The sequence below is a fragment of the Ranitomeya variabilis genome, chromosome 1, assembly GCF_051348905.1.
Source record: "Ranitomeya variabilis isolate aRanVar5 chromosome 1, aRanVar5.hap1, whole genome shotgun sequence".
NCBI classification, from domain to species: Eukaryota; Metazoa; Chordata; class Amphibia; order Anura; family Dendrobatidae; genus Ranitomeya; species Ranitomeya variabilis.
In genome coordinates this window covers 982,157,828-982,179,143 of record NC_135232.1, presented here as the reverse complement: position 1 = coordinate 982,179,143, position 21,316 = coordinate 982,157,828, and the positions used below count along the sequence as shown (strand labels likewise).

General features: G+C 42.6%; 1 protein-coding gene across 1 annotated transcript in view; it reads right to left on the bottom strand.

The window, feature by feature from the left end:
* Positions 1–21,316, bottom strand: part of ETFDH (electron transfer flavoprotein dehydrogenase) — a 53,460-nt gene that overhangs the window by 12,669 nt on the left and 19,475 nt on the right. The window contains exons 2-11 of the mRNA XM_077279410.1: positions 14,541–14,681; positions 11,306–11,535; positions 7,453–7,534; positions 5,767–5,885; positions 5,539–5,616; positions 3,730–3,876; positions 3,345–3,485; positions 3,071–3,214; positions 2,527–2,695; positions 2,156–2,338 (exon numbers count right to left, since the gene is read on the bottom strand). Coding sequence (XP_077135525.1) covers positions 2,156–2,338; positions 2,527–2,695; positions 3,071–3,214; positions 3,345–3,485; positions 3,730–3,876; positions 5,539–5,616; positions 5,767–5,885; positions 7,453–7,534; positions 11,306–11,535; positions 14,541–14,681 — 1,434 coding nt within the window. The remainder of the gene's footprint in view (positions 1–2,155; positions 2,339–2,526; positions 2,696–3,070; positions 3,215–3,344; positions 3,486–3,729; positions 3,877–5,538; positions 5,617–5,766; positions 5,886–7,452; positions 7,535–11,305; positions 11,536–14,540; positions 14,682–21,316) is intronic.

The following is a 21,316-nucleotide window of genomic DNA, read 5'->3' as shown; positions in this document are numbered from 1 at the left end:
TTTGTTCCAAAACATTGCAATTATACTGGAATAGTAGATGACTGGAAAATAACAATGACTGCAATTCAGATAGGTAATTTAGAGAAAATATGAGGAAATATTATTTGCATAATAATTTGGAACACAGTGTAATAAGTAGCCACTGTTCTCAGCAGCCATGCTAGCATGGATGGCAACGGACTACTGAGGCCAGCGATTACAGCCATGAGTCCGTATAGCACACATTTGTTACAGGAAACCAGAGACTGGTAGGGATCACCTGAGCATCAGAGATGTATTATCATTTTTAAAATTCCCTCCAACACAATCTTTTTCTTATTTCTCATATTTCTAAAGCTAGTTCACGGTATTCAGATAACCCCTTCGGGTTGGGTTTAAACATTGTACAATTGATGGGACAATTTCTTGTACTTTTTCTTATCACAGACATGCACCAAAAAACTCAAGAAACTGAAGCCACGCCGGTGGTGTACCCTGAAGACTTAGGGTTCCTTTTTAAATTACCGGATAAAATCTGCACCAAAATACACGAGTTTCCACAACAGAAAAACCAAAAAAAAAGGAACAATATCCAATGTCCATGCAGATTTCACAACAAGAAAAAAAAAGCAAGTGCATAAAATTACGTGGGATTAAATCAGTGTAAATGTGCATGTAGTGTAGTGTGTGGTAACATACTTACCTACAGCCATCTTCTCCGGTGGAAAGTGTGAAGAGCAGAGAAGTCACTGAGAACAGGGGCATAATAGTGCTGAAGGCGGCAGTAGGTGAGGATATTACCACATGCACATAGACACAGAGTTAAGGTACCTTCACACGAAGCGACGCTGCAGCGATAGCGACAACGATGCCGATCGCTGCAGCGTCGCTGTTTGATCGCTGGAGAGCTGTCACACAGACCGCTCTCCAGCGATCAACGATGCCGAGGTCCCCGGGTAACCAGGGTAAACATCGGGTTGCTAAGCGCAGGGCCGCGCTTAGTAACCCGATGTTTACCCTGGTTACCAGCGTAAAAGTAAAAAAAACAAACAGTACATGCTCACCTGCGCGTCCCCCAGCGTCTGCTTCCTGACACTGACTGAGCTCCGGCCCTAACAGCACAGCGGTGACGTCACCGCTGTGCTTTCACTTTCACTTTAGGGCCGGCGCTCAGTAAGTGTCAGGAAGCAGACGCTGGGGGACGCGCAGGTGAGTATGTGCTGTTTGTTTTTTTTACTTTTACGCTGGTAACCAGGGTAAACATCGGGTTACTAAGCGCGGCCCTGCGCTTAGCAACCCGATGTTTACCCTGGTTACCAGTGTAAAATATCGCTGGTATCGTTGCTTTTGCTTTCAAACGCAACGATACACGGCGATCGGACGACCAAATAAAGTTCTGGACTTTATTCAGTGACCAGCGACATCACAGCAGGATCCTGATCGCTGCTGCGTGTCAAACGAAACGATATCGCTAGCCAGGACGCTGCAATGTCACGGATCGCTAGCGATATCGTTTCGTGTGAAGGTACCTTTAGTTAAAAAAGAAAAAAAAATTCCAAAGAGCTTTTTTAAGTAAAACTAATCCACTTTTCTGATACTATAAAACTTGTATTATACATGTGGAAAATCAGTGTTTAAAATCCACCACAAATCCACAAAGTGTGAACCCAGGCTATGGGCTTCGTTCATATGGTCATTACTGTGTTCCATGAAAAGATTAGTGAAATAAAGGAAGAAAAGATTTTACAATGGAACAATTTGTGCATTTTCCTCTCCTACAGCCCTGAAGAATGACTACATGGTGGAACTGAATTATCTTATGAGCAAAGAACACAGTGCATCTTGGCTGTAACGAATGTTAAATGTTCATCTCCTGACTACAAATGTGATACACAGACTTGGGATCTTCAGAGTCTGGGGGTCATGGTGTCATCTTATAAGCACATCCACACCCCATGACCCAAACTTCACCGCTACATAGGCATATAGGAGGCTACTGAGTTTAGCTCAGGAAACTGCGGCCCGTCCATCCATTGTGGTCCGTCCATGGACTCTAGTTTCCCGGATGTGTGAATGAGGCTTTCTGTGTAGACTTCTTTTTAACTTGATCCAGTTTGAATGATCGCTTAATTTGTACAGTGGTTAATAGTTAAAGGCTTAGTTCTCACACAGGTACCTTTATGCTTTAACGTCCAAGGCTCCATCCCCCTTAGTATCCAGTAGAAAATCCCAGTGTATATCATGCCACCATACAATCCCAGAAATCCATGGCAGGAAGGTCTAATGTTCCTTACGCTATAAAGCTCTTTCCACACCCAGGAATTTTTTAAGTTTTCTTCATATTCTGTGACATGAAGCCCTAGAAACCCAATAGAAAAAAAAATGCATTATCTCCATATGGACCGTTCACAACAATTCTGTAAACAGCTAAGCGAGACATCATTCACTTCAGCTGGAGAAATCAGCTTTCATGGTTGGAAGAAAGCATTCCTAAGATTGTTCACAACTTGTAAAAACATTTAATACACCATACAATGTGTTACATACCTTGGGTACTTGACTGAAGGTTTTCATCGGTTAGCTGCTTGTAGATGGATTCTGCTGCCAATATGCCACTTTTCATTGCTGTGTGAGTCCCTTTAATCTTGGGTACATTCATAAAACCAGGGCTGCATCCCACCAAAACACCCCCAGGGAATGTGAGCTTTGGCAAGGACTGAAAATAATGGACAATTTTACTAGTAGAAAGAAGCTTCTTGATGCTAAAGAAATTCTCAGAATGTTTCATGATCAGAGGAATGTTCTAAATCCAGATTATCAAGAGCCATATTTCCCAAACTCTAGTCATTATAAGGCCCCACAGTTCTAACTTCGAGGATTTCCTTAGTATTGCACAGGTGAGAACCTGTGGCAATTTCTGACGAAAATACACTTGTGCAATACTTCGGAGATGCTGAAAACATGATCTGTCGGGGGTAGTGACCATCGGAGGTTGAAAAACAATGATTTAGAAACAAAATTGTGGATAAATTATAAAACGAAGCTCAAATACAGGATACAGTGAAATAACATGGTGCAAGAGGTACCCTACCTGGAAACCACCTTCATTCAGAGCACGTGCTCCATAAGCAATTCGTTCTCCACCTTCCAGAGTCGGGGATACAGTGGAGTGATGCTTCCACCTCTGGAACTCCCTGAATGGGTTAATGTATGGATTCTGATAATCTAAACCAACCTGTAATGAAGTTCACAACCAAATAAATCTATGTACAAAGTCTAAATGCAGAGAGAATGTTTTAGATGGGTGCCATGACCAGGGTGGTCAATCTGGTGGCATCTCAACGCCAACCATGCTTTACACTTACCACAAAACCAAGAGCCACAAGTGGTTCTCCCTCATTGAGGTGATAGAGGAATGATCCACCATATGTGTGTCTATCCAAAGGCCAGCCGACAGTGTGTTCTACAAGACCTGGCTGCCATTTCTTCTCATCAATAAGCCATAGCTGGATATTGAAAAAAAAGGGAACTAACATTAATCCATCCAACTTCAGTGAAATAAGAGGTGAAACAAAACATGAATGCAATGAAATAAAAACAAGACACAGAATGGAGAAATCAATATTAAGTTTACACAGAGAGCCCTCTGGGTTCATGCAGTGCTGTTTATTGGAGATGCAATGCATTCACTATTCCCGAGATTATTTCCCTCTACAGTGCAGTAAAAAAGCAGACGCCCCACAGCCATACCTCCTTTAGTCCAATTCCATAGGTTTGTGGTTCGCTGTTCTCTCTTAGATTAAATGTCGTGTACAACTGTTTGGCAAGGTGTCCATGGCAGCCCTCTCCAAAGATGGTCACCTTGGCATGAAGTTCCAGGCCACGTTCAAATGTGGACTATGGGAACAGCAGGACAAAATACAATTAACAAACTTGACAAAACTTATTATTACTATATATTTGGATGTCATGTAGTCATTAACAAAAACAACAGGAACATTTGTTACCTTCAAAAGGTTTGTCTTGTTTTGATAAAAATCTACAGTCTCTCTGTGACTGAAGACACATGAATCCTGAAAGCATGCAGTGCGCACACTCAGGATTCACCCATACAGTCATATAAAAAAGTTTGGGCACCCCTATTAATCTTAAGCTTAATGTTTTATAAAAATGTTTGGTTTTTTTTGCAACAGCTATTTCAGTTTCATATATCTAATAACTGTTGGACACAGTAATGTTTCTGCCAGTTGACCAATGCACAGTGACACCATCTGCAGCAAGTTGATGCTGCAGCTCTCTGGAGGTGGTCTGAGGATTGTCCTTGACTGATCTCACCATTCTTCTTCTCTGCCTTTCTGATGTTTTTCTTGGCCTGCCATTTCTGGCCTTAACAAGAACTGTACCCTGTGTTCTTCCATTTCCTTACTATGTTCCTTACAGTGGAAATTGACAGGTTAAATCTCTTAGACAGCTTTTTGTATCCTTCCCCTGAACAACTATGTTGAATAATCTTCGCTTTCAGATCATTTGACAGTTGTTTTGAGGAGCACATGATGCCACTCTTCAGAGGAGATTCAAACAGGAGAACAACTTGCAAGTGGCCACTTTAAGTAGCTTTTCTCATGATTGCATACACCTAGCTATGAAGTTCAAAGCTCAATGAGGTTACAAAACCAAAAAAAGTGCTTTAGTAAGTCAGTAAAAAGTAGGTAGGAGTATTTAAAACAAGAAAATGATAAGGGTGCCCATACTTATGCACCTGTCAAATTTTGTTTGAATGCAGATTGCACATTTTCTGTTAGTACAATAAACCTCATTTCAAGGCAGAAACATTATTGTGTCCAACAGTTATTAGATATATGAAACTGAAATACCTGTTGCAAAATAAACCATTTTTATAAAACATTAAGCTTAAGATTAATAGGGGTGCCCAAACTTTTTCATATGACTGTATTGCCAGTGAGAGTGGGCGGACAGGTGATAGCAAGTATGTGATTTGCATACACGTGGTCACATGCAGACTAGTTGTGCTCGGCTTCTCTCAATTCGCTCGTATTGTAAACGGGTCTGGCAAGTCTAGTCCGAATGTGGCTGGAAGTATGTAAATGCACTCTCACCCCACCAATACCAGTGAATCCGGACAAATGCGAAATGCTGGATTCAGAATTCTGCACAACCTATTTAATTAAATATTAATCAAAATTACACTTGGCAAGTTTTAGGGTCACCCTCTGAGAATAGATTGCAACATGCATATTTTCCCCAATGAACATACCCACTGTCTTCTCCAGCTCCAAAATGTGAGTGCCATTGCTCAGTCATTATCATCCCAGCGTCAAACAAAAGGAAACTTCCAGAAGCTCTGCTTTTTTTTTTCCTTATCTCAGGAAGTTTCAGTTACAACCAGGATATTTTCCAACTCTTCCAGAAGTCTGGGTAGTCTCCCATTTTTCCGATAGAGTTGGCACATATGACCAAGATCAATAACTTTTTTGTTTTGTTATTTCTTCAGTACAAAAACGGTATGCACATATATAATTTGTTTGTTTCCAATGTTACCTTCGGAGAGCCATCTTTGTGAATGCCAACATCATTTGTTGCGATTCCTTTAACACTGCCATCTTCATGGAAAAGCACCTGGAGAGATACATTTGTATTTGTGATCTAGAGACTTGCCCAATAGGAAGCTTTGACATAAGAAATACTCTGGCAGAAGGAGCATAGAATAGAAATATAAGGTGCATTAAAATCCCCGACCTGACCCCCCCCCCAAAAAAAAATATCTACCTCTGCTGCAGCATATCCAGGGTAGATTTCAACACCAAGAGCTTCTGCTTGCTCACCAAGCCAGCTGACGAGGTGGCCAAGCCTTACAATATAGTTGCCATGATTATTCATTGGAAGTCCTAAATGTACAAAGCAGAGATGATCAAACACTGCCCAATGTTCTGCTGCGTAAGTGACCGCTCTCCAGTCCCATATCCCAATGATACAAGGGAGAGACTCCTCCTCGCTGCTCACGCTGGGCTGTCAATCATCCCTGTGCTGTATGCCCAATACCAGGAAAGTACAGGGATGACTAACGAGCTCCTGGACTAGTCCGGATAACGGGCTTCCACAGTAATAATGGTTTTTACACAGATTGCAGCGTCAGTAGTGCAGTAAGGACTCAAGAGAATCAGCACGATTATGCTAATGACACTCTGATCAAACTCTGTAATCAGAGATGTCAGCTTAGTGTGATCTGATTCTCTCAGATCGGAGAATAGTAGCACAGGTGAGAAGATGGAAAACAATATTTATCCACCGTCTCCATTCTGTAAGTCCGCGGAAATCAGACAGATGGCATCCGAGTGCAGTCCGATGATTTCCCGCACCCATAGAGTGATAACGATGTCAAATCTCATCAGACATTACTCCTATAGGTGGGCACCACTGAAGAATATTAGATAAACACAAGGGGGGAAAATGTGAATAAAAATTGAACTTTTATTAGTGTATTTATAACATATATTTTGTTCTATGATTTGATTTAGTGGATAAACAGTCGTGATTATAATATAACAACACTATGACCCAATATACATCTTGATTTAGATGTATGGTTTTTTTTTTTAAATAAAATATATACTATTAATACATTAATAAAAGTTAATTTTTATTCAAATTTTCCTCCCCTCCCCCACGTGTGTTTATGCGCACCCATAGACTTGTATGGATGAGTGTGATCAGATTTGCGTAGCAACTCGCAGCATGCCGATTAGCACTGCCCCATAGAATAACATTGGTCTGCGTGCTACCCAATAAAACATCGGATAGTATTGGTCCGATGTACATGATCGTAAGAGTGAGTCCTAAGGCTGATGCTGAGGATTAAGAGCTGACAGCGTGCTCTAACAATCCTGGGCAGCCTCAGTGCAGTGCTTACAAGCCCACTGGGAAAGAGCTTGTAAGCACTGTGCATGTCTAGCAATGCTGGCCAGTCCCTTTAGCCAGGAGCAGTACACAATTATTTAACAATAAAAAGCAGAGCTGGTTGAAGAACCGGGCAATTTTTTTTAAAAATGTGGTTTTCAGAAACACTATTCCAATTCATACAGCTGAGAAAATGGAAATAACCCTTTAACGGGGGTTTCCAGACAAATTAATATTCATAAAGGCCCCTAAATAGTGAGTTGTATAACATAGTCCTATTACTCCAGGTGCCTCCATCCTCTTAGAAATCATTTCTGAATACTGTAAATATGTTTTTCCCATAAACCCCCTTAAAGGCCACTCCATTTGCACGTATCTACAGTCACTCCGGAATTTTCACACTGTGTATGATAATGAAATGACAGCAGCCTCTGCGGACTTTGCTCGGCCATACGTTTGCACAGGCTTGTTATATCTAAAGGCGCGACTCAGAAAATCATAAATTCAAGACAAAATGTGGAACAAATGTGTTTCCTGCAGGACACGTAAAATTCTTACCGGGAAGTATAGGGACTGGTATTCTGTGCTTTTCTGTCAGGATTCCAAACTTATCGCCGGTCACCTTTGTGTGAAGCGGGGCCTGAGAGAACAAGAGTTTCAGGAGTTTAGGAAACCACACAAAGGAATATATAGCCGACAATCGACGATGGACCTCAAAGCCATCCCCAACCATGGTAGTGAGGCCGCATGATAAACTCGGCGAGGCAAGACGGCCATTACAGGCCTGCCACTAAAGCTCGGTTCAGTCGCTTCAGATAAGATAAAATGCAATCAAAATGGCGGCCACCACAGCGGAACCCGTAGTATCTGTCATATGATGGATGTGGCAGAGCATCTAGGTTTCCATTATTAACAGAAAACACACCAGTGATGGGAACAGAGGCCGATGTGGGTGATCTATGGAGATGGGGCGTTATTCCACCGCCTCGTACCTATGTACCCCATCACCAGACGGTCTCCTTTGCTCTAGTTATACACTCTTCACATCTTTTGGTCTTATTTCAGTCATGTACACTGGTCTTGACATGCGCGTCTACATATTATACAGTTCCTTCTAATTATATTCCGACATTACCGTTTTGGTGGTCTGTTGACATTATTTGTACCTGTATTCCTTGTCACCACTATACAGTATGTTTCTATATTCTGTATGTTATTTATTCTTCAATAAACAATTCATAAAAATAATGACCTGGCAGAATGATTCTCCACATCAGTACGATGACAGCGATATCAAATGTGTAAAGGCTTTTTTTTTTTCTTTTTTAATTCAAGAGGTAAGGGGCCACCTTTTTATTGATAAGGAATTTGATAACTTTCTATTTAAAAAATTGAAAAACAAATTGCTTAAATTTAGTATTTTATTATTATTTATTTTATGCAGCCATGACACTTGTATATAGCAAATTCAGCCGCTAAAGGGGCATAAGAGACTAAGGTAGATCTCTGACCCCATTTCCTTTTTTGGGTCCATCTCAGCTCTGGCATGGGAGGGTGCAGCTGGAAGGGCTACCTCACTCACCGGTCCGCACTACTCCTCCCTGCTCAGTCACTGTTACATTTATATCAGAGCAATCACGGGCAGAATTGCACTGCGATTCCAAACGTTAGCCTCCCCCCTCTGGTAAGTACTGGAACACAGTTTCTGCCCATTACTATAGACTTTTTGCAACTGTGTGTGGCTGCTCCCGTTCGTGTTTAAAATTGGAAAGTACAAAAATGTATACTTTAATTTTTTTTATATTTTCAAACTCTGAAAAATATTAATAAAAAATATGCTTTTAATATATGTATAGATATATATTACAATATATACAGTACAGACCAAAAGTTTGGACACACCTTCTCATTTAAAGATTTTTCTGTATTTTCATAACTATGAAAATTGTACATTCACACTGAAGGCATCAAAACTATGAATTAACACATATAAAAAAAGTGTGAAACAACTGAAATAATGTCTTATATTCTAGGTTCTTCAAAGTAGCCACCTTTTGCTTTGATGACTGCTTTGCACACTCTTGGCATTCTCTTGATGAGCTTCAAGAGGTAGTCATCAGGAATGGTTTTCACTTCACAGGTGAGCCCTCTCAGGTTTAATAAGTGGGATTTCTTGCCTTATAAATGGGGTTGGGACCATCAGTTGTGTTGTGCAGAAGTCTGGTGGATACACAGCTGATAGTCCTACTGAATAGACTGTTAGAATTTGTGTTATGGCAAGAAAAAAGCAGCTAAGTAAAGAAAAACGAGTGGCCATCATTACTTTAAGAAATGAAGATCAGTCAGTCCAAAAAATTGAGCAAACTTTGAATGTGTCCCCAAGTGCAGTTGCAAAAACCATCAAGCACTGCAAAGAAACTGGCTCACATGAGGACCGCCCCAGGAAAGGAAGACCAAGAGTCACCTCTGCTTCTGAGGATAAGTTTATCCGAGTCACCAGCCTCAGAAATCACAGGTTAACAGCAGCTCAGATTAGAGACCAGGTCAATGCCACACAGAGTTCTAGCAGCAGACATCTCTACAACAACTGTAAAGAGGAGACTTTGTGCAGCAGGCCTTCATGGTAAAATAGCTACTAGGAAACCACTGCTAAGGACAGTCAACAAGCAGAAGAGACTTGTTTGGGCTAAAGAACACAAGGAATGGACATTAGACCAGTGGAAATCTGCGCTTTGGTCTGATGAGTCTAAATTTGAGATCTTTGGAGGCAAAAAAGGTGAACGGATGGACTCTACATGCCTGGTTCCCACCGTGAAGCATGGAGGAGGAGGTGTGATGGTGTGGGGGTGCTTTGTTGGTGACACTGTTGGGGATTTATTCAAAATTGAAGGCATACTGAACCAGCATGGCTACCACAGCATCTTGCAGCAGCATGCTATTCCATCTGGTTCGCGTTTAGTTGGACCATCATTTATTTTTCAACAGGACAATGACCCCAAACACACCTCCAGGCTGTGTAAGGGCTATTTGACCAAGAAGGAGAGTGATGGGGTGCTATGCCAGATGACCTGGCCTCCAGTGTCACCAGACCTGAACCCAATCGAGATGGTTTGGGGTGAGCTGGACCGCAAAGTGAAGGCAAAAGGGCCAACAAGTGCTAAGCATCTCTGAGAACTCCTTCTTGATTGTTGGAAGACCATTCTTGGTGACTACCTCTTGAAGCTCATCAAGAGAATGCCAAGAGTGTGCAAAGCAGTCATCAAAGCAAAAGGTGGCTACTTTGAAGAACCTAGAATATAAGACATATTTTCAGTAGTTTCACACTTTTTTGTTAAGTATATAATTCCACATGTGTTAATACATAATTTTGATGCCTTCAGTGTGAATGTACAATTTTCATAGCAATGAAAATATAGAAAAATCTTTAAATGAGAAGGTGTGTCCAAACGTTTGGTCTGTACTGTAGATCACTTCATCACTTCTTACTGCATTTTTGGCAAAGTTGCTGCAATCAGAACAACAACGGTCTAACATTTCAATCTTTCTCTCTTCGTGGCTTTTACAGCAGAGCTAATTAACGTAGTTTTATATTTTGATAGATCTAGCTTTTATTGATGCAGCAATACCAAATGAATTTATAATCTTTATTTTTAATGACAGTGGTGAAGGGGGCGATTTAAGTGTTTGTATTTTTTTATGCTTTAAAAAGAAAAAAACACTTTTTTTTGTTATGCTCTATGGTGGACTAGAACCTACAATTGCTTAATAGTGCAGTATATAGAACAAAACAATTATAGCCAGGGCTGTGGAGTCGGTAAGTCAAACTTCCGACCCCTCAATTTCCATGACACCGACTCCACAGCCCTGATTATTTCTATGACACCTTGGATGTCACAGAGATCCACAGTGGCATTAACGGCAGTGACTAGAGTTCAGCCCCACCCGCTGCTGTTACAGGCATATGTCGGCTGTGTAGCATAGGCGGCATTTGCCAGGTATGGAGGGTACTCCAATTCACACATCAGGACTTACAATGGACATACCAATACCGTTAATGTCAGGAAGGAGTCAGTTTCAGAAGAGGTACACTGTATCGCCATAAGAGAGCACTTTATTATATACCAGGATTCCTGTCTGGTCTAGTTAGTAATTCCCTGGATTGCGGCTTACAGATAATGAATCCATTCCAGCATTTCCTCTTCTGCACATGATCCAGAATATATCTCAGTAAAGCAAAATTCTACCAACAACATGTATCTCTTGCTTAATAAAATACGCCTTTTTCTCTTCTTCAAGTGAACCCTCGCGATTCCCCCACGTTGGACGTGGCTTATAAAAGTACAGAGTTCTCTGTGTAATCTCAAGTCAATGTTACCTAATATATCTACATGCCCCTAATATATCTACATACCCCTCGCTCCTTCCAGTCTGGAAACAATTCCTCCAGGGCTCTTGGCTCCAGACAAGCACCAGATAGGGTGTGGGCCCCGATTTGGGCTGATTTTTCCACTAGGCAAACACGCAGCTCCTTACCACTCTCAGCCGCGAGCTGCTTTAACCGTATGGCTGCAGAGAGACCGGCAGGGCCACCTCCAACTACCACCACGTCAGCCTCCTCTGCAAACCTCTCCATGCCGACACCTGTAATGGCAGAAAGGAAGTCAATGTCATGGGAATAAAATACTTTGTATGGAATCTAGAAGCCAAAAAAGAAAAAAAATCAAAACTTTCACTATATAATTATTCAGGGATGTTTCCCGCAGAATGAAGAAAAATGTAATAAATCTAACAGTTACATACTACATATAAACTGATAAGCCTGCTGCATGGGACCTGCTGTAGGCTGGATTGTCACAAAGGAGTATATTCACCACATGGTATTTCATATGCCGGAGGAATCTGTCAGTAGGATCGACCCTTCTAAGTCGTCTATATGGGCATGTAGGTCACAGAAAATTCTATAAAATCATACCTTGATATCTGCGATCAGATGTTTTAGTCCAAACAAAATCTACATTTCTACAGTCGGATCTTTGGGGTAATGCATCCCAGAGAACGGGTGCAGCACGAGAGAAGTCTTGGAGATGGAGGTGTGAGGTTCGAATTATGGAGGAAATTAGTCTTGGATCAGTTGCAGAAAGGATGATACAAAGGGTAGGTAGAGTGAAACAAAAACATGAGGAAGGTGATACAGGGTGGAGCAGAAATGAGGAGATCTTTGTGGGTGACAGATAAGTTTGTATTGTGTTCTGTAGCGCATGGGTAACCAGTTCAATGACTGGCACAAGGTAGAGGCATCGGTGAAACAGCTGCCACATTCTGCACGGATTGGAGAGGAGAAAGTTTGGTTAGAGGGAGACCGATCAGAAGAGAGTTGCAGTATTCCAGACAAAAATGAGTAAGAGCAACAGAAAGAGTTTTTGCAGTTTCAAAGGTGAGAAAAAGTCAGATTTTGGAGATGTTTTTAAGATGCAGGTAACATGAGCTAGCGAGTGACTGGATATAGGGGAAAGTTCTGAGTCAAATGTCACCCCAAGGCAGCGAGTGTGCCGCTTGGGAGTTATGGTTGCACCACCCAAGGTAATTGCAATATTCGGTATAGGTAGGTTAGTAAAGGGAGGGAACACAGGTAGTTCAATTTTGGAAAAATTCAGTTTCAGATAGAGGAAGGACGTGGTGTTATAGACAAGACAATCCCTGGCATTTGGCATTAAGGTGGGGATGATGTCAGAAGAGGTGATGATACTCGAAACCAAATCCGCTTCATAGATTCTGAGAGCTCATCAGATCGCCGAGACCCTGCCCTCTATGAGACGCGGCACCACTGATGAGCGGTGTAGTTACTGATGTCACCATTTTTCAAAGCCAGTGGATCTTGCAGGAGACGGCAGCTCTGATTCTGTACTGCAACCATAGGTCACTCCCAGTCATGTTTCCCGAGTGATAACGCTGCTCAGTTACTGATGTCATCACCTGTGAGACATGATCGGGGGTGACCTATGAAGCATCAATCTAGGAACGACGCTCCACAGGTTGCAGTACAGGATCGGTGGACACTATGGGAAAGCCATAGATTGCTTCAGAGCTCAATAATAAATTGGTAAATAAGGGAGTGTGTTTCTTGTTTTTATGTCTTTAGCGCTCTCTTTTTATGTCTTTCAGGTTCCCATTTGAGGACTACTTCAGATTCGGTGGACTACATTGGAATGCCTGGACTGGATGGGTGTTTTTTTCTTTTCTTTATAAAATTGGTAAAACAAAGCTAGAGTCAAGAGTGGAGGGGATGAGTTTTTTTTTCTTTAAATAACATTTTTGTGGGCGTGCTTTTTTTCTTTTTTTAACTTACTGGGTTAGTAAAAGGGGCGTCTGATAGACACCTCTCCATTACTAACCCAAAAGCTTGATGGCAACCGACATTACACAGTTGACATCAAACCTATAAACCATTACCCTGATTGCCACTGCACCAGGGCAATCGGTAAGAGCCGTGCCAAGCGCCAGAATTGGCGCATCTCATGTGATGCGCCAATTCTAGGGGGCTCCGATCTTGTATTTTTAGGCTGGGAAGGGTCCAATAACCAGGGACTTTGCCAGCCTGATAATATAAGCGCGCAGCTGTCTGCTTTAGCTTGGCTGGTTGTCAAAAAATAAGGGGGACCGCACGTCATGTTATGTATTTAATAATTGAAATAAGGCTAAACACCATTTAGTGCCACATGAAAGGCAGTAAAGGGTGCAAGTTTATAATATGTAGAGAGGTTATGAAATGTCTACAGGACATCTGTATCTGTATGTAAGATTGCTTTATTAGTTTGTAAACTAACTTTAAATTACATAGAGAAATACAGTATGTAAACGATGTTAAAAAAGCATTACATATGCATGTCACACGGATGCTAGGTGAGGGAAAAAATAAATAAAAATACATATCTCTCTCTCTCTCTCTATATATATATATATATTCGCACACTCGCATGACATAAGTTGAACCATAGGGATGCTAATTGTACAACTTTTCAGGAACAACATTGGAATTATTTTTTATACAATAATGTGAGCGAGCCATTATACAGCAAGAACAATTGTACGTGAAAGATAGCAGGTATGAACAGAATGGAGGAGTCACAGGGAGACAGGTAAGGCTATTAAAAGAATGGGATAAATTAACAGACAGGAATTAATAAGAAAGTTTGTTGCTGACAGCAGGGAATGGATTAGGAAATAGGCATACCAGCAAAGACAGACACACACGTGTGAATGGGGTTCAGTGAATAGGAATGCTGTTGCAGGCAGGGAACATACTAGCAAAGAAAGATACACTTCTTGGCTTTTTCCATAGGACAGCAAAAAGGCCCAAAAAACCCTTGCAAACAATGCTATGAAAAAAAAAATAAAAAAAAACTTTTTAAAGAGTTTTAAGTGCTAAATGAGTGACTAAGAGACTAGTTTGACCAAACCTAGGTGGATGCTCTAGTAGTCTAGTAGTAGCATGACTAAGGAGCTGTAATCTGTCCCTTGCCATAATGTCGTGTCTGCTAGGAGTGGCCTAACCATGACGGTTCCTGGGCTCTTCCCGACTGGAGTGATGACTCACGTGGTTTTCTGCCATTCAGGACACATCCAGTGCTAGCACAGAAGCCAATTACCTTCCCATCTTTTGTCCTTGTCGCGGGAATGGATGGTATAATGCGTGGTGATTTTGGGCACAGCGGATGAAGACCATCTCTTGATGCAGAAAGCCGGCGCACATGTCTGCAGTGGTTTCAAGTAACGTAAGCCGTGATGTGCTGCGGGGACACAAGAAGATTTTTAAACCAAGAACTGGCTTTCAAGGACATGAAGAATCTTTGGGTTTATGCCTCTTTGCATTACCATTGTCATAAATGTTACATTTTCTGTTCGATGTAGATGCATAGTCCATAAAGTGGTGCTCTCTTGGTGGAATGCCTTTGTACATATCCGTCAGTGTTTAATGGGAACCTGACAGGAGATTAGCACAGCCTAAACCATGGGCAGCAGGAATCAGAGACTGGCTGCGTGATTGCAACCCTGTAAGTTGTACCCTAAAAAGCTGAAAGGTTTCAGTGAACAACAAACTTGGAAAAGCCGGCTGAAGACAGTGTTCCTCAAATGAGCAGCCTAAGGAAAGTCCACGGCAGCTTCTCTCCGCACGATGGCAGGTGTCTCCCGATGTGTATATAGGGGGTAACCTGTCAGTGTAGAGGAACTGGACAGGAGGAGGACTATCTGCGGCACAGACTCACACTGTCTTTCCATCTATGTTTTTCCGAAACGCAGCAGATTTCCAGAGTAAAACGTACATGGCTGCAATAGTAGAGCGGGTGTGTGATTCATGTTGCTCGTGGTACAGGCAACATTAGTTTACTGCTAGGTTCCTTTTAATTTATATTACGGTAATTTTTATTTTGCCAAAAATGTTGATGGAAAAATTCTGTAGCACTTTTTATCATTATGAATTTTTTGGAACACCCTAATCCTCACAGACAATTTTTCGCTGTACAGGTTGTTACATATGTTACAATACTAAATACATAAATATTGTAGATCTTAGCACTAGGATTTCATTAAGTTGTTTTATTGGACCAAAATAAACAGTATTTTGTTTACACAGACATATTTCTACAGGGATCTATATGGCAGTGCATCAGCCTGTATACTAGTAGCACATGGTCCATAGTTATCAACGTGTGCCTAAAGGGGACTTGTCAAACAGCCCCACAGATGACTGGACGATTTGTTCATACAGGCGGGATTTGATCCGGTCACAGAAAATCCTGGTGATATGATCAAAGAGGAGTCTTACCCCCAACGTCTCCCTTTAAAGGGAACCTGTCAATCCCCCCCAGGCGTTTTTAACTGAAAGAGCCACCTTGTGCCGCAGTAATGCTGCATTCTGTCAAGGTGGCTCTTTTAGTTCTTATCCCTGCCAATGCTGAAATTATCGTTTAGATAATTTGTCCCTCATACCTCGAAATTGTCGGGGGGGCAGGTCTTTCCCCCTTAACACAGACGCACCACAGCCATCAGTTACTTCCTCATGTCTCCCTGGCGCCGCCTCCTCAGCGTTATGGCATTTTCCCGGCGCCTGCGCTGTTATCTTAGTCCTTGGGAATGCGCAGTTAGCGCTGCCTGTCCCCTGACATCACATGATGTCTTTCTTATTGCGCCTGCGTGGACGCGCGGCCCGAGATCCCACCCCGAAGTCTCTTCTGATTTATTCACACTGTGGGGCTGGGAATCTTGGGCATGCGCAGTACTTATCTGCAGCTCTCCTTCTGCCTCTTTCCTACTGTGCAGCGTCATAGGAATCGTCAGATATCGTCATATTCCTATGATGCTGCACAGTAGGAAAGAGGCGGAGGGAAATGAGGGAGAGCCGCTATAAGTACTGCGCATGCCCAAGATTCCCAGCCCTGCAGTGTGAATAAATCAGAAGAGAATTCTGCGTGGACGCGCGGCCCGAGATCCCACCCCGGCACAATAAGAAAGACATCATGTGATGTCAGTGGACAGGCAGCGCTAACTGCGAATGCCTAAGGACTAAGATTACAGCGCAGGTGCCAGGAAAATGCCATAACGCTGAGGAGGCGGCGCCAGGGAGACATGAGGAAGTAACTGACGGCTGTGGTGCGTCTGTGTTAGGGGGGAAAGAACTGCCCTCCCCCCCGACAAATTCAAGGTATGAGGGAGAAATTCTAAAACCGATTATTTCAGCATTGGCAGGGACAAGAACTAAAAGAGCCACCTTGACAGAATGCATTATTAGTGCTGCACAAGGTGGCTCTTTTAGTTACAAACGCCTGGGGGATTGACAGGTTCCCTTTAAGGGTTCAGTGCTGATGGTGGCATCTAATGGGTTACATGGAAGAGATCAGTGGTTAAAGGGAACCTGTCACCCCCCCCAGGCGTTTTTAACTAAAAGAGCCATCATGTGCAGCACTAATGCTGCATTCTGTCAAGGTGGCTCTTTTAGTTGGGGTCCCTGCCAACACTGAACTATTTGTTTTTAGAATTTGCCTTTCCTACCTGTTAGTTTGTCAGGGGAGCATGTCTTTTCCCCCCTGACACAAACTCCTCCCACCCATCACTCAGGGCCTCCGTGCGCCGCCTCCAATTCCTTCATTAACGTCCCCGACGCCTGCGCTGTAAGTTCCCATCATGTGATGGGAGTCGAAAGGCAGCACACACTGCAGACGTTAATGAAGGAAGTGAAGGTGGCGCCCGGAGGCCCTGAGTGATGGGTGGGAGGAGTTTGTGTCAGGGGGGAAAAGACATGCCCCCCCGACAAACTACAGGTAGGAAAGGCAAATTCTAAAAACAAATAGTTCAGCGTTGGCAGGGACCCCAACTAAAAGAGCCACCTTGACAGAATGCAGCATTAGTACTGCACAAGGTGGCTCTTTTAGTTACAAACGCCAGGGGGGGGTGACAGGTTCCCTTTAAAGTGAGCTGCAGCTGTCCATTTCTGCCGTGACCCCGATTTCCCGTCACAGTGACGGATGATGACGATTATGTCTGCCATGATGTAGTGGCTGCCTGTTGCTCATGTAGATACAACTAGCCCCCCAGGATGAAGGCGCTCTGTCACCGCCTTAACGCTGTTCTATGACAATCCCTTTACAATCCAGAAACACAATATTTTATATTCATGTTAGTGAGAATCCGCATCTGTGGCGACAAACAGTGGCCATGTCTTCCATCGCTGCCAAACTGGAAGCAGTTTCTATTTGTAGAGAGAACTTACAGCCACCATTAGGCGGCTCCTCGGTGACGTCCGGCACAGGTCTTCTTCTGTCACCACATGTACAACCCCCGACACTAATGAGCAGAAACCAGACCACAATAAATAAGTAATTGCATTAGTCGGCCTGATAATACGGGTAGGACGTGCCAGTCCTGGGGAATGTCAGCCTTGTCTGAATATTAATTGTACAGATAATAGAGTATGTATCTAAGCCAAGTTATAAGTCAGTATATACATGTCACACAGGCACATCATGGTTGCCTATCTACAGACGTCCTTCAGAAAGAAGAAAATGACGACTTCAACTGAAGTACGAGAGCGCCACCTGTAGTGAGAAAACACTGATACAAAGTCTTCTTCAGATCACTCTGGTTCCTCTACATCAGTGTTCCCCAACTCCAGTCCTCAAGAGTCACCAACAGGTCATGTTTTCAAGATTTCCTTAGTATTGCCCAGGTGATAATTACATCACCTTCACAGGCAATAATTCCATCACCTGTGAAATACTAAGGAAATCCTGAAAACATGATCTGTTGGTGGCTCTGGACTGGACTAAACCAGAATCTCAATTTGCAGACACTTTGTTTCGGGGTACTGTTTCTTCAACTCGGCATGCTTAACATGTCATTCTCCGCAAGGAGAAACGTTACTTCTTGGATCCCGCTCAGATGCCCCTCACACAATCAAACCAGGGATCTCACACTTTGCACTAATGAGGAGCAATACCCCAAAACAGTGTCTTCAAATTGAGATTCTGGTTTTGGCTTTTATCCAGAGTCATGTAACAAGTCTCGTTAAAGAGTCGACATTGACTTCTAGGATTGCTACTTCCTATAGGTGGCACTAGAGTTCTAGTCCTCTTCCGCGCTAAAGAGACAATTTGCATATTTCCCAGAGGAGCACTGCATCTTTTACTCTCCTCATCTCGGCATGCTTAACATGCCACTCTCTGCAAGGAGAAACGTTACTTCTTGGATCCTTATTATTTACTGCAAAGTCAAAAGTTTACATACTAAGATTGCTATGCCTTTAAACAATTCTGGACTACCTATATGATGAGGTCTTTTGGGGTTTTTTGGCAACATCTGAGTTAATTAGACACACACCTGTGGATGTATTTTAATGCACACCTGAAACACACTGCGTCTTTGTGTAGCATCATGGGAAAGTCTAAAGAAATCAGCCAAGATATTAGGAAAAGAATTGTGGACTTGAACAAGTCTGGCTCATCCTTCGGTACAATTTCAAGATACCTGAAGGTGCCTCATTCATCCGTACAAACAATTATACTCAAGTACAAACAAGATGGGAATGTCCAGTCATCAGACTGCTCAGGAAGGTGATGGATTCTGTGTCCCAGAGATGAACGTGCTTTGGTCCGACATGTGCATATCAACCCAAGGACAAAAGCAAAAGACCTTGTAAAGATGATGGTGGAAGCTGGTAAGATTGTGTCAATATCCACAGTGAAATGAGTACTGTATCAACATAGGCTGAATGGCCACTCTGCCAGAAAGAAGCCATTACTCCAAAAGGAACATATAGATTAATGTTTGCAAATTCACACAGGAACAAAGACCTTAATTTTTGCAGACACATCCTGTGGTTTTATGAAACTAAAATTGAACTTTTTGGGCATAATAACCATTGTTACATTTGGAGGAAAAAAAACACCATCCCAACTGTGAAACACGGGGATGGCAGCATCATGTTATGGGGTTGTTTTGCTGCAGGAGGGACTGGTGCAATTCACAAAATAGATGGCATCAGGAGAAAAGAAGATAATGTGGCAATACTGAAGAGACATCCCAAGACATCAGCCAGGAAGTTAAAGCTTGGGCGAAAACGTGTTTTCGAAATGGACAATGACCCGAAGCATACTGCCAAAATGGTAAAGTGATTTAAGGATAACAAAATCAATGTTTTGGAGTGGACATCATAATGCCCTGATCTCAATCCTGTTGAAAATTTATGGGCAAAGCTGAAAAGGCATGTGCGAGCAAGGCGACCTACAAACCTGGAACAGGTACACCAGTTTTGTCAGGAGGAATGGGCCCAAATTCCAACCAACTATTGTGAGAAGCTTGTGGATGGATATCCCAAATGTTTGACCCAAGTCATTCAGTTTAAGGGCAATAGTACCAAATACTAATGAAATGTATGTAAACTTTTGACTATTCAGTAAGTAATAACAATGCATTAAAATAATTTTCTCTCTCTCTGATTATTCTGGCATTTGGCAAATATTAATAATTATGGTAATTGACCTAAAACAGGAAAGGTTTATTCTGATTTCATGTCAGAGCACAGTGGCTCAGTGGTTAGCACTGCTTCTTTGCAGCGCTGGGGTCCTGGGTTCAAATGCCACCAAGGTCAACATCTGCAAGCAGTTTGCATGTTCTCCCTGTGTTTGTGTGGGTTACTTTTGGGTTCTCCGGTTTCCTCCCACATTCCAAAGACATACTGATAGGGAAATTAGACTGTGGGCCCCATTGGGGACAGTGCCAATAATGTCTGTAAAGTGCTATGGAATTAATGGCGCTATATAAATGAGTAAAATAAATAAAAAGATATTGAGAAAAGCATACATATGCGTCTTTATATAGTGTATGCAAACTTCTGGTTTCAACTGTATATACACACACACACACACACACACACACACACACACACACTTCTCAAAAAATTAGAATATCATCAAACAGTTAATTTAATTCAGTTTTTCAATGCAAAAAGTGAAACTCATTATGCAGAGTCCTTACAAACAGAGTGATCTATTTCAAGTGTTTATTTCTGTTAATGTTGATGATTATGGCTTAGGTTATGTGCACACGTCCGGATTTCTTGCAGAAATTTCCTGAAGAAAACCGGAAATTTTCTGCAAGAAATCCGCATTTTTTTTTTGGCGTTTTTTTTCCGTTTTTTTCGTGTTTTTTTAGCATTCTGCAAGCGTAATTAGCTTGCAGAATGCTAAAGTTTTCCAAGCGATCTGTAGCATCGCTTGGAAAACTGACTGACAGGTTGGTCACACTTGTCAAACATAGCGTTTGACAAGTGTGACCATCTTTTTACTATAGATGCAGCCTATGCAACATCTATAGTAAAAGATAGAATGTTTAACAAGACAGTGACGTCATCGCAGGTCCTTCACCGCACACCAGCTTTAGAAACCGAAGCGGCAGCATGCAGCGGAGAGGCGGGAAGACATCGAAGGTGAGTATAGGACTATTTTTTATTTTAATTCTTTTTTTACCCTTCGCCACGACAGCACCCCACATGAGAGAGAGGGATCCGCCCCATAGGAACAGGAAACCTACAGAATAAAAGGAGGCGGTCCCCTCTCCTCCTCAGTTTAGGTTTCCTGTTCCTACAGGGACCCGGCTTACCTACAGATGAAGAGGATCCCTGGGCCATGCACCCGCCTGCGTCAGTATCTGAGGGAACGGCAGGGGCTGCGGTTCTAGAAGCAGCGGCGGGGGAGCCCCTGCTTGCAGCCTCCCCCCTCGTCTGGCCAAGCATCCACGGTCCGGGTCCGGTCACCGTGGGTCCGCCCGGCACCGTGAGGACACGCGCGCTGCTGCGGCCGGCTTAATATCCCTAGCCGCCGCATGGTGAGTGACAGCGGCGCGTCTAACCCGGAAGTCGCGGGAGCACTTC